This window comes from Euprymna scolopes, chromosome 28 (genome assembly GCF_053919585.1).
Source record: "Euprymna scolopes isolate OS-2025 chromosome 28, ASM5391958v1, whole genome shotgun sequence".
In the NCBI taxonomy this organism is placed as follows: domain Eukaryota; kingdom Metazoa; phylum Mollusca; class Cephalopoda; order Sepiida; family Sepiolidae; genus Euprymna; species Euprymna scolopes.
Window position 1 is genome coordinate 13,752,851 of NC_136509.1, and position 14,492 is coordinate 13,767,342.

General features: G+C 34.0%; 1 protein-coding gene across 14 annotated transcripts in view; it reads right to left on the reverse strand.

The window, feature by feature from the left end:
• LOC145249475 (target of Myb1 membrane trafficking protein-like) overlaps positions 1–14,492 on the reverse strand; it is a 202,341-nt gene that overhangs the window by 120,244 nt on the left and 67,605 nt on the right. For all 14 annotated transcript variants that reach the window (XR_013863536.1, XR_013863535.1, XM_080111068.1 and 11 more), the window contains exon 2: positions 10,450–10,534. Coding sequence is in view for 12 of the 14 variants with exons in the window: in XM_080111068.1 (XP_079967194.1) it covers positions 10,450–10,534 (85 nt within the window). In the remaining 2 variants the exon portion in view is untranslated. The remainder of the gene's footprint in view (positions 1–10,449; positions 10,535–14,492) is intronic.

A 14,492-nucleotide genomic window follows, 5' to 3' on the forward strand; every position in this document is an offset into this window, starting at 1 on the left:
CACAGAAATATATATATATATATGCCACCTTTTTTTTAGCAATTTTATAAGTTCCAAATTTCAGCGACTATTGATCAGAATTTAACAAATGAAAGCTGATAGTCGGAAGTATTTACACTTCTCCATAGAGGTACCTAGATGCTGGACAATTTTCTACTCTTGCAATTTTGCTCAGATCACTTGCTCAAATTCCCTCCCAGATCTCCTGACCGTGCCAATGTGCAGAAATTCAAATGTAATGCAAACAAACATCTTGCTGCACAACTCCCATTCAAATTGTCCCTCCCCTATCTGGTCCTTATCATAACAGCCCTTTTATGTTTCAGTGGCAACATGCCTTCTTTGGGTTAGGTGAACAAAAGTTCAAAACAAAAAAAAAAAAAGAAAATGCTTTTTAATTAAAAAAGTGAACAAGATGAGAAAGAACAAAAACAAAATTGCCACATGAAGAACGAGTGTAATTCCTCCAACACCCATCGTGTAAGATCGGTTCAAGTAACAGAGTTCTTTTTATTAAATGAAAATAAAAACTTGTTCTAACACGCAGATGTCAGGCCAAAGTGTGAAGCTGTCAAACTTTTGACATTATAAATAATGTTTAGAGATTAAAACAATGGTCAATTCTGTTTCACAAGAGAAAAGCACTAAAAAATATTTTTTAAAAGATGAAGAAAATCGATATAAGCTGAAATCATTTGTATTATTTGGATTCTCATCTTTGGTTTTAGAGTACTTGGAAAAATCAATTGTAAAAGTAATATTCTCCTAAAGGTTTAAGGTTCAAGCCTCAGTGTGACCGACTGAAAAATACAATTGCGAATTACTTAGGACCTCTATCCAGTCATGGTTGACAGAACAAGAATATGCTACCCCCATTAAGTAAATAAAGGGTTCCACTCGAAATTCTGTCCAAATTCCCGAGTTCAACAGAAACATTATGATAAGATACGCCTGAAGAAGGTCGGAGTGGATAGAGGCGTTGAATCTCTACTGTTCTAGTTGAGCATTGTCTGAATATAGCAGTTTCAATCCTATCCAAAGCAGGCCAGAGGATTAGTTGGCCAAAAACGTGGTGGGACAACTATGGAAGGCAGTAATTACTGGGGATGCAGTTACAAGACTCAGCATTCCTATCCTGTCACGATTAATCACCTGAAGATGGCCAGAGGAGGAGTTGGCTGAAACGTGGTGAAACAACAACTATGCAACTATGAAGATGAGAATAAAGGTTTGCAAAAAAAAAAAAAAATACTTATAGTTTGTGGGAGTCATACCTTTCCCCACGGGTATTGGTAACAATCATGCAATAAACATGATGAAACTGAAAGGTAATACAACTGAAAAATCATTTTTCAATTTCTCTAAATAATTTTTTTTATTTTTTATTATTAGGTCATTGCTTATCAAGATCAAGAGCCACTTGAGGATGAAGATTAATGAGACATGATCATTATCATCCGAAAGATGAAGAGCACTATAGTAGTGCTTAATTGATTAATCATACAAACTTGTTTGATTACTCATGAAATAGTAAATCTTTATATGCTACCCACCTCAGCATGATGTGACACAAGGTCAGAAAGTGGGGATGTCCAGCCAGTGCCCTAAAAGGAGAGACATCCTGGCTTAGCAAAAATTGATTGGGCATCCACATGAGGTAGTATAAGAATTTGTTGAAATTAGATTTATAGACCACCAAGTTGTAATAAGTAAGAAAGCAGTCCTGCAGTTATGTGTTCCACAAATGGTAAGCCCTCACAAAGAAGCTCTGTCCATTTGAAATTCTATCTTGTGCTATGCATAAGGAAGAAGATTAATTTTATTTTTCATTGTAGGAGTAATACCTATTCTGTCTTACAAGGAGAAACAAAAGATTGGAGCTCAGCCGAGAAGACTTGTACAACAATGGCTACAGTTAATTGCAGTTCTTGTATAAAGATTTGGCCAGAATGTGCCTTGGTTGAAACCTTAGAGGAAGACATCCAGTTTGTAGTGGAATGGGAACATAAATGGCTGGTAACATTTAATGCTGTTAAGACTAAGATTCTCACCTTTTGTAATTATAAAACATCATCTCAACCAGGCAACATGAGTTAGAACAAATGCATTGAAGGCATTGCCAAGGCTGCTGCAAAGAAGGTGGGCTCTATCTACCATGCTAAAAAAGCGACTCACACCTGACAGTATCCTGTGTTTCTACAAAGCCACCTTTCACCCATGCATGGAGTATTATTGCCACATTTGGAATGGTGCATCTACCACTAGTTTCTACTTCTTAGACAGAGTCCAAAAAATAAAAAAAAATAAAGTTTCCAACCTAAGCTCCGATCTCTGTCCCATCACTGCAATGTTGCATCTATGTGCTTGTTTTCTAGTATTTTAATGGAATGCGCTCTGACAAACTTGTAATACTTATGTCCCCCTCAACATAAATACTCCCGACTAACCCAACCAGCAGCAAAATCTCATCACTTCACTGTTGAGGTCCCTAGATGTTGGAAAGTATTCTACTCTAATAGTTTCTTCCCTCACACTGCTACAATTTGAAATTTCTTCCTGGTTTCCTGTTTCCCTGATTGTATTGACATGCAGAAGTTTAAATGTAATGTGAACAGACATCTCGCTGCACAACTCTCTACATTGTGTCCCTATAGACATGATCTCAAATAGTAACTCCTTACATTCAAGTGGCAATATGCATTGTTGGGGGGGGGGTGAATAACGAAATAAAAATTTAAAAAAAATAAACATGAAAATAATACTGTCCTGCATTTCATGTATAATCGTGAACTTGAACCAAGGATTTCCATGATAGTCAATTGATGCTTCTTCAATTCATCATAAATATATAATTTTTTAGTTGCTTCATTGTTTATTGTATGTGATATCCTCGCACGGTGAAGCCTATTTCACCGAGTGCAATCAAACTGTTTAAATTGATTGACCAACGAGTGACAGATGGTATATTTGGGTTCGGTAATGACTTTGATCAACATTACTTTCTCTCACATTTGCTATCATTAATGGCAGAAACAGAAATATACAATCGAAATCATACATGACACATGAACTTTTAACTTTTGTCTCACCTTTTCTTTTGCTGCAAATATATCAGTTGCCTGGCAAAGCAACATGGCAGACAACCAAGCAAAAAAAAAAAAAAAAAAAAAAAACCTGAGTAAAATTCATCCTAAAGCAGCAAAACTGAAGCTGGCCTGCCAGGACACTATATATACAAATGTAGACAAATTTGGATATACTTTATCAGTTTGAAAATATCGACTCTTTTTTACCAATTGTCATAAAATTTTAACCGTGGAATAGTATTATAATCTTCAAAAAGCCTGCAGATTTTCATGTACTTTCATCCCATAGAAGCAAAGATATGAGCATTTCAATATTCAATTTGCCTACCAGTATATATCACCTTTCTTGGCAATTTTATAAGTTCCAAATCTCAGCAACTATTCATCAAAATTTAGCAAATGAAGGCTCGTTGAAAATGTAATGACCTGAATTGTGTAGTGGGCTATGTGACATGTACCTTTAAGGTCGCACATTAAGGGAATCATCCAGAGTCTATTTCGGCACTTTTTTTTTTACAGCTATAAAATGTTTCAACCATAGTCATTTGTTTTCCTAGTTTTGCATATGGATTACAAAATATCTGATATTTCCCCAAAACCTCTGCCCTTGATGGAGGGGAGACTAAAACTTACTGCTATGGTTTCAAATGATCTGAAATAACAGCAAGAGGAGACTTGATTCCAAATATTTCTCATATGTTATATCTCCCCTCTTTGGTTTTCATACATAAAGTATATTTCACAGAATATAAATATTATTTTACTTTTATTTTATTATGTTTGAATGATTACATAGCCACATACAATACGGTAAAAATTATTATTCATATTTTTAGTAGTAGTAGTAGTAGCAGTAGTAGTAGTATTGACATTTGTGATTACTGTTTAACATTTGCATTTCCTTGTTTAATCTATAGATACCCAACAGTGTACATAATTTATTGTTAAAATCTTGCAAAGTTTCTTTTTTTCAATAATAAAATGATACTAGGAGGTTTTCATTGTTGATCAACTGCATTTGAACTTTTAGCACATACAAAATATAACCTTTACAATAAAAATACATTTATAAGGTTTTTCTTTTTTACATCAAACATCTAAGGTGTTGGTAATTTTTTAAATTTTTATTTTACTCAAACATGTTGATAAGTTTTTTGTTTTTTTTTTTAAATCGCACATAAAAAAATAGAGCTTAATCATACAGTTGTTATTCAAACTTTTAAAACAATTTTTTATGAACTGATTTTTTTTTTTTAAATCAAACATCGCAGGTGTTCATATGTTTTGTTTTAGTCAAAACATCAGATCTTTGATAGTAAAACTATATTATGAACTGATTTTTTTTTTTTGCAAACATTTTTATAAGTATTTACAAAATTGAACTTTGAGAACAAACATATACTTATGAACTGCGTTTTTTTTTTTTAAACCAAAATCCAAAATAATTAAAATGGCAGTCACAGACAATGGCTTCTGCTAGCTAACACTGCCAGACAGTGGAAGCCAGATGATTTTGTTTGGGCAATTATCGCCAGTGCCTGTTATTTTCCAGGGTTGGCATTGAATCTGTTCTGGCTTTGGTTGTGACATAGTTCTACCAGCCCGAAAATTAATAGAGATTAGAGTATTCTTGGAATGATCTGTTTCTGTTGATTGCAGTGTGATGCTAATTCTGTGCAATTCTAGGAAGTTCACCCTCTCAGGCTTTGCCTTCTCTCTTTAAGAAGAGGTTAGTTTATTGCTGATCGCCTGAGGCGTCCTTACCAGGAAATGCCGACGGGGGTGCCAGGCACTTTTTAAAGGTCAGAGTACCCCACCTCTGGCGCGCTGACTTCTCAATTCCACTTTCCAACTGTAGTGTCTAAGTTCTTGCAATGAGAGAGAACTAAATACTTCTACCGGGCAATGCCAATATAGAGGTTCTGCTAGTGAGTGTGTGTATATATATATATATATATATATATATATATATATATATATATATAAAATAAATGATGGTTATACAGTTTGGTTTCTTAGATGTAAATCCAATGAAACCTGTGTGATTATTAAAGAGTGCTCATTGGAGGACAGAGCTGGTATATATGGTTATTATCATGACATTACTGAAGTCCTGTGGCAGAGCATTGCATCTCCAGCATTTTGTTATTATTTCATGCACTTGCATCTCACCTCCAAACTTATAGATTTCAGCAGGGACACCATCGACTTTTGGAGACTTATTCATTTTTGTTTTCTTTATTGCATCTAATAATTCTTCCATCGTTGGTTCATTGTTCATATCCATTTGAGGTGGTGGGGCTGTGATGTGGTCTAGAGCATCATCTTCTGTAGATGATTCCATGTTTAATAGCCCTTCAAAATATTCTTTCCACCTATTTTGGATTTAGTCCTTGCTATGTGCTACCAAGACCGTGTCATCTGCAAATAACAGTTCTGTTATCTGCTCTTTTTTGAGTTTTTGTTTTTGTTCTCAGGTTTGTCAAGTTGCACAGTTTGCCGTCAAATCTTAAGTGAATAAAGATGCCATTGTCTCGATGGAGCTTCATTAGTACCGCGGTTAAAAAAAAAAAAAAAGAGTAAAAAGTGTTGGTGCAAGTACTCAGTACGTGCAAAATGAATGCCTCCCTTTACTTAAAAATTCACCAAAAATCAGGAAATTAACCAATTTTAATGAAATTTTCAGTATTTATCAAATAATGATCACGGAATATAATTCACTAATTATTTTTTCTGGCGAAAGAACTGACCCAGCAAATTACCGCCCTATTAGCCTTTTCCCACTTTTTGCCAAAATATTTGAGTCCATAATTAACCAAGCTCTAGTCCATCATCTTACAGATGCTAAACTTCTTACCGACCAACAATATGGATTTAGGCAAGCCCGTTCTACAGCAGATATTCTAACTGTAATCTCCGAGCATATATACCACTCACTTGACAAAGCAGGGGAGGGTAGAGTGGTAGCTCTAGATATATCTAAGGCTTTTGACAGGGTATGGCATGAAGGTCTTCAAGAAAATCAGATCATACGGTATCGCTGGAAGAATACTTAACATAATTAAATCCTTCTTAGATAAGAGAAAAGTCCAGGTTGTCCTCGATGGCCATACATTTAAATAATATGATATAAATGCAGGAGTGACTCAGGGATCTATCCTTGGACCTCTATTATTTCTAATATTCATAAATGACCTCCCTGACAAAATTGTCTGTGAGATGGGTATATATGCTGATGACACCATACTCTATAATAGACACGACAGGAAAACAAATGAACACATATCTAAAGAAATGGCAGAAACACTAGAGAATGACCTCCAATCTGTAGTGGAATGGGGACAAAAATGGATGGTCACATTCAATGCTGCCAAGACTAAACTTGTTTCCTTCAATAACTACAAGAAACCTTCTTTGCCACCAATAGCAATGGCCAAATACTCTTTATCTGAAAGCACATCTTTTAAACTCCTCGGCCTAACGTTCACAGGAAACATAAGTTGGAACAATTACATTGAGAGCATTGCCAGGACCGCTGCAAAAAAGCTAGGCTCCCTCTACCGTGCTAGAAAGTATCCTGTACCTCTATAAGGCTACCATTCGCCCATGTATGGAGTATTGTTGTCATATTTGGGCCGGTGCATCTGCTACTAGTCTCTCACTCATAGACAAGGCTCAAAAGAGAGTCGCCAACCTAATAGGTCCTCAACTGTCATTCAAGCTTCAGCCTCTGTCCCATCGACGCAATGTAGCATCCCTCTGCCTGTCCTACAAGTACTTTAACAGTGTATGTTCCAACGAGCTGCAAGCACTTGTACCCCCTCCACGTAAATACCCCCGACAAACCCGACAAGCAGTACAATCCCACCCCTTCACAGTAAAGATCCCTAGATGTAAGAGAGCTTTCTACTCCAGTAGTTTCTTCCCTAGAACCGCTAGACTTTGGAACTCCCTGCCAGGTTCCTGCTTCCCCAACAGTACTGATATGCAGAAGTTCAAGTGTAACGTGAACAGACACCTTGCTGCTCAACTCCCCACCTAGTACCCCCTGTAGCCTGTGTCCCTAATAGTAGCCCCCTACATCAAAGTGGCAATGTTCCTTGTTTGGGGTGAAAATGTAATTTAAAAAAAAAAAAAAAAAAAAATCTTAGTGGAAATGTATTATTTTGTTTAAACAAAAAATACCTTTAAAGTTATGGTTTTCAGTAGTAAATAAAGAACGCAAGAATTTATTTTTGCTTTTTTTTTCATATAAATAAAATCATCATAATTTGTAACAATAAAAATACAATAATTTTTACAGGAACATTATAAAAAAAGCCCCTAAAATCCGTATTAATGAATTCAATATAACTCGAAGAAAAATGAATTTCTCAAACTACCAATATTACCATTGAATTGAGCACTGCTTATTTAATATTTTCACAAAAACAATTATAATTGCAAAAAATATTTCTACTTTTTTTTTTTGAAATTACAGGTTTTGTATAATTTTTATATGCAAGATTTTAATAATTTCCTTGTTCGCAAGAATTTGAAACTTTCGGCGTAACATTTTTTATATAATATTGAACAATAATAAAAAAAAATTAATTTAAAACAGGAACATAGAAAAATAATTAAATTAAAAAATGGAAAAATTTATACTAACGTTCAGAATAGGAATGTACGGATGCACGTCTGGGGAAAAAAAAGAAAACTATCACACCTCTTCCTCCATTTTAATTACATGACGTCATTTTCACAGTCTTTCGACTGCCTGAAATTTTGGACCTACGTATATTCCATGTTTACAAAATTTTAGTTTGTTGCGTTTTGCAAACAGCAGAATCACTCAGTTTTTAGGCTAATTAATTTATGTTTTGTACAAAAAAGGTGTTTTTTTTTTTTAATTCAATATCTTAGGACTTTACTAATTATCTTTGAAATAGACCCAGAAAACTAATATTTATCTTTTAAAGGATTGTAACAATGAATTTATTTAACTTCAAAATTTAGCTGAATTAAGTAGCTCGCCATGAAAACATTTTCATAATATTTTTTTTCACGTGTACAAATATTTTTTTTTCCTTTTGGAAATTAACTTTTTGTCTCTAATCTTTCAAATACAATCAAAAAGTAGTCGGAAATCTACAAATAAATTATGATAAATCGGCTTTCAAAACTAGGTCCCCATATCTTTGTCCGCCCATTTTTTGCCCATACCTAGCAAGTACTCATCCTTGCTTTGTTCCGTGATTCACCTCTTTATGAGGTCAGGTTCAGTTAGTACATTGAATCACTCTGATAACAGTAATGTATTGCTCATTTGAACCATGGGTCCATACACTTCCTTTGGAGATTCGAAGAATCCAGCAGAGTTGTTTTCATCTGCTAACCTCTGCATATCATTTACCTTATGAAGTCACTATTTGTTCTCCATCTCCCTAAGGTTTCTTTGAAGCTTTGCTCTCACTTTCTTCAATTTTTCAAGGTTGGTTGCACTTGGGTTGCTGATTTTTAATTTGAGTGGCTGGTTATGTTCTGACATGTTCCTTTTGATTTGATTATTCTCATTGAATCGGTCAGCATTTTGTCTTTTTGAGTAACCAAGTACTTCTGCAGCCGTTTCAAAGGTTGCTTTATTTCACATTTGTTCAGGGGGTGGGGTTTCTTCTAATATCTGGTTACTTAATGCTCTAGTCACTGCTTCTTTCAGGTTGTTCCTGTGTCTAAGTTGTACAATGTCTAGCTTCTTCTTATGCCAGGTTTGTTTTTTGCCATACTTAGTTTTTATGTTAAAATTTAAACTTGGTTTAATGAAGTAGTGGCCAGTACGACAGTCAGGCCCCCTCATGACTTTTGTGTTTTTCAAATCCTTGTAATTCTTTTCATCTTACAATCATGAAATCTAGGAGGAGGTCCCTTTTGGATCGAGGTTGTAGCCATGAGAAGTAATGATTGTCCGGTTGTTGGTAATTAAATAAGTCTAATTCAGAGCAAATGCTAGTTAGAAGTTTTCTATTTGAGTTTTGTTACCCCTTAACAAATTTGTCCAGAGCAAGGCCCCATGTGATATAATCACTCTTCACTCGGGCATTGAAGTCCCCTTATAAGACTAGTTTGTCCGCTGCTGGGATTCTTGTGATAATTTCCCATATTTGGCAGTAAAAAACTTTCTTCTCTTCTTAGGAAGTCATTGTAGGGTATAAACGTTTGAGAGGAATTAAAAGTGGGACCAGACTTTAAGTACCTGGGAAGTACACAGCCATGCAGACAAAAAGATAAGTTGCCACATCAAGAGTGTGTGTGTGCTTCGTTCAGAAAACTAGAAAAATGATTATGGTCAAAGAATGGCATTAAACTACAAACAAAATGCAAAGTTTATAAAGCAGTGGTATTACCTGCTCTACTATATTCAGTGGAAAACTACACCCATAGAAAACAATCACATCTCAAAAATCCTATTGTATGGAAAATTGGAAAATGGGTACAGAAAGATTGGTGGGAAGAAACTCCGCTACAAGGATGTGATAAAGCGCCACCTAACGGCAATGAATATGAACACAAAAAATTGGGAAAAGCTAGCAGCAGACCAAAGTTGCTGTCGCAGTAGCTTTTACAAAGGAAAGGCAGAAATAAAGGCAAAAATAAAGGTCAGGTCTGAACAAAAACGTTACCAAAGGCATAACCCTGGTAACTACCTGTGTAATACTTGTGGGGAAACTTTCCACACTGAGCGTGAAATGCTATAACACCATAGGATAATGCACCGAGACAGACTAGTCATCTTCAACTATGAAGAACTGTGTGATGATGAGGATGATGATGATGAGCTAAAATATACAATGTATTCTGGCAAAGAACAATGCTGAAAAACCATTAGAAAACAAATTTATGACTGTAGTCAAAGGAGACCCAAAGGTTTTTTTCATTAGCTACTACTGCTATAAACATATGAGAGCAATACCATTCCTGTCCTTAGATTTTTCCACTTACCCTTGATCCATTTATTATGTTGATTATTTAGCAAGAGATTATCGTGCACTTTTTCTTTTAGTTTTTGGTATGACTCAACTGAGGATAGAAACACTTGTGCCCCCTCAACATACAGATCCCCCACAAACCCGCTTAGCAACAAAATCTCACCCCTTCACTGCTGAAGTTCCTAAATGTTAGAAAGTTTTCTACTCTAATAGTTTCTTCCCTCAAACAGACTTTGGAATTCTCTTCTTGCTATCTGCTTCCCTGACTATGCAGAAGCTTAAATGTAAACCAATATCTTTTCTAGGTTTCCAAATAGTAGTGGCAATATACTTTGTTAGGGGGTGAATGGGGGAAAAAAAAAAAAAAAACATTTTGATAAAAAATATTAAATATTTACCCTTCATCTGTTTCATTGATGATATCACAGGTATCAAGGAAGAGAGTCCAATTCTCAGAGGCTTGAGAGCCATCACTAGCTTTATCTGAAAGGAGAACCAAAAATAACAATTAAGCTATTTTTTTTTATGTACGACTGAGAACAGAGAAATGAAATCTATCCATTAATAAAATAGTGTAATCACTTCTCATATCTTTGACCATTTCTTGTGTCAATCTAACTTTGATCATTATTACACAATTATTCATTTTGTTATTTTATATTAATAGATTATTTATTGAAATCAAAATCAATGATGCTTATGCTCGTAAAATGCTAGAAAGTGCTGAATAAAAATTTGCCCCCCCCTCCTCCTCCCCACACACAGAAACGCTGGCTGATTTTTTCAATGAAAAAAAAAAAAAAAATTCTATTATAAAGATAATTCAATGACAAATTAATTGAAAAATGAAAATATTCTTTTGTTGTTACAAAGAAAATACATCGAATAATTATTGGACAATTTTTATGAAACTTGAAAATTCAAATAAAGAAGAAAAAAACTTGCAAGTATTATGAATAAATATTTATTTTTTTAAATAACAAGCTGATCGTAAAGAAAAACATTTAAAAGTTTTTTTTTAATGATTTTTTTTTTTCTTTCAAATCAAAGCAAATAAATGTTTTCTTTAATGATGTTGGCTGCTGTGATTTCATTGGCTCAGTATTTCAACAATTTTGGTGTTTTACATAAACCGCCTGGAAAATTTCAATAATAGCACAGTCCTTATTCTGCATAAGTACATTTTTTTTTTAATTATGAAATTCACCAGATTACATTGTTATTAGTTAAATTAAAGAAAAAAAAAATATTAAAATTTTTTAAGGAATTTGAAAGCATTTAAACTGGCAAATAAAATGTCATTTAGATCGACTTTAAAATTTATAGCAAATCTTTATTGAATTAAAATATTGAAAGTTTCAAAAATGATTTACAACTAATGTTTTTATGAAGATTATAATAATATTTACACCTTAACGATAGTTATAATTTAATAAAATTATTTAAAAAAAAGTATTAATTTAAAAATTTTAGAAAACAAAGTAATGCTATGAAATTTTTTATTAAATGAATTTTTTTTAAAACTTATTTTTTGTGAGACTTTTGGTAGCATTCACCCTAATCGTAGAAGTAGACTTTGTATTTTTAATTTTGTTGATCTTAAATTTATGGGTGCGTGTATGTGTGTGTGTGGAATGGCACTAACCCTATTTGGGTTTATCCGACTCCCTCCAAAGGAGGAAGTTCCATGGGAGTATAAAATTTACAAGCGGATCCTAGTTGCATGTATAAGATTATGGGTAGTGGCTTCTAAAAGAGAAAAAAATTGTACATCCGATCTTACTGACGATTGTGTTAAGTCAAATCAAATGTGTCGCATGGTTTGCACAAAAATTGAATAGGATTTTTTTTTTTCATTTAATAATGATACATTTGATTTTCTAAAATTTTCAAGTTGAACCTTATGAAATAATGCTTGAATATGAAGTTGTGAATAACTGCCATGATAAAAGTTTGGAGAAGAGAGCTACAGATATAAAAATGTGTGAAGGATCTGTATGAAGAAATGGAATCCATAATGTTTAGAAAAAAGCAGTGGCCTGTTACAAGATTCTAAAAATAGTTGCTTTAAAAAAAAAGGCGAAGAGGATATTTTAAGGAAGATATCAGAGAGAAAGTTGGTTAATGGGACAAAAATGCACAAGAAAAATAAAATCATAGTATCATCCAACAAACTACCTTCACATACAAAAAAATGGTGCGCAAAAGTCGTTTTCGTTTTTCTTTAAATATATTTTGAATTAAGTTATTATTTTCAATAAAAAATAAAAAAAACATTTATTTTGACATTTTTCTATAAATGTTCCTCTTACAATTCCACTGGCTCAAACTAAATCAATATGGCGCGAGGGCTGGGGGGGGGGATAAAGGACAAACTTACAAACAAGCATATGGCCAATACATTATATATATATATATATATATATATATATATATATATATGACTACCTGGCCTTCAGGTTGAAACCAACGTGTAGTATCTGTTCTGTCCCTCAGTCTAATTTTGCCCTTATGGGGAGGCAAGTAAAGAGGGGACACGTACATGCAAGAAAAAAAATCATACATCCGATCGTGTTGATTGTGTTAAGTCAAATCAAATGTGTGTTACATGGTTTGCACAAGAATCGAAATAGAATATTTTTTTCATTTAATAATTATTCAACATTTGGTTTTCTAAAGTTTTCTGCAAAATAGCAAAAAAGTATTCAAGATACTTTGAATATATTAGAAAAATCAATCAGCAACAACACATAAGTATGATTAGTACGAATAACAGATTTACTTACACAAATAAATAGCATCAAAATAGAGAACTTGTTTAGAATAGAGAGCTCATTATCAGACATATTCCAGGTAGGTTACGTAAACATCCGAAAGATGCCAAACAAAAACCGTGTGTGTACATATAAATATATAGTCATCCACATACAGTACTGTTTCACTGTATCAAAGCAGCTAAACCAGCAACTACCTCAAACCAGGATTGAAACTCGACTACTTAGGTGTACAGTCAGCGCTTCTCACCGTTACGATATTTGCCTGCTGCTGAGATGGGTATGCGAAATTACAATGTTCAAACATCGTTATATATATATATATATATATATATACTAGCGGGGGGTACTCGGCGTTGCCCGGGTGCTTGGAGGTGTGTGTGGTTTGGGGGGGGGGGGGGCTAAAATAATAATAAAAAAAAAGTTTTGGTACGTAAATATGAGAATTGAACCCGAACCCTTGAGGCAAAGTTGGAAATTAAAGTGTGAAAAAAACGTGCGACGTTAACCACTGGGCTACCACAAAATACTAACGGAAACACGTTTGAATTTATTTAATTATTTAGAATTGGTGCACGTTTTAATGACTTAATGAGGTCAACTTTGACTGCAGGGTAGTATTTTATTTACTGCGGGAATGCTTTTTTTATTTTTATTTTCCCAAGTTGTTGGGGGAGGGGGAAGACCAACTCCCCCTAACAAGGGGATTGTCCAAATTGAATAGCAATTGTCTGATATAAGGAAAATTTCTACATTGATCAAAGCTGATTGCTTTCAGCCATTTCCGATGATCACGACCGGAAAAATACCACCAGAATTAGTGTCGCTTTTATTATATGAAAAAGCCTAATCCACATGCGGCGAGCAAAAAATGTTGAATATTTATCTGTTCAAATTCGAGCAAACTCAATAGCTAGGCGACCTCCGTTGTTAACTTATAGATATTATGATTTATATGTGATATAAAAAGTTTTAAGAAGTTGTGAGCCGACCGACCGCTTCTTGGAAAAAAGCCTTTCTTGGACATACACAAAAAGCGAACATACATACACACATTTTCGCTGTTATATATATATATATGTATATATGGAAAGAGTTGTGTTTGAAGGCTATGACAATGCAGTCTTAAAAGTACTTAGGTATGAGACAAGCAAATAAAAGAAATAATGACAACAATGAAAGAAAAACAAACAATTATATTCGAAAAGAGTCCTAAGTTAATTTCAATGAAAAAAAAATATTTACTGACAGTGCTAAAATAATGACTGTTTAGAAGAGGAAGGGGGCTGTTTTAACGATTTTGTACTTTCATCTAACAATTTAATAAACAAAAGATATCGTTTGTCAATTATCAGCTATTGCAATTTCATTGGCTAAGCGCTTAACCCCTTCCGGAATATGCTGACAATAACCCGGTTTTGATACTGCATAAGTACCCAAAATCATGCCATGATTGGTTAGATTATTTTAAAGTACATCACCATCCAGGTCATTTAAGGCCGAAACAATACTTATTGTCAATGTTATGGAGTTGAGAGCTGCTAGATCTATTTTTTTTTCACCTTTGAAAAATCTTTGGGGGGAGGGGGTCAAGAGATTTCAATATCAACCAAGGGGCTTGTCTATCAATCCATCATCTGAATGATTCTCCTCTATGGTTGCAAAAC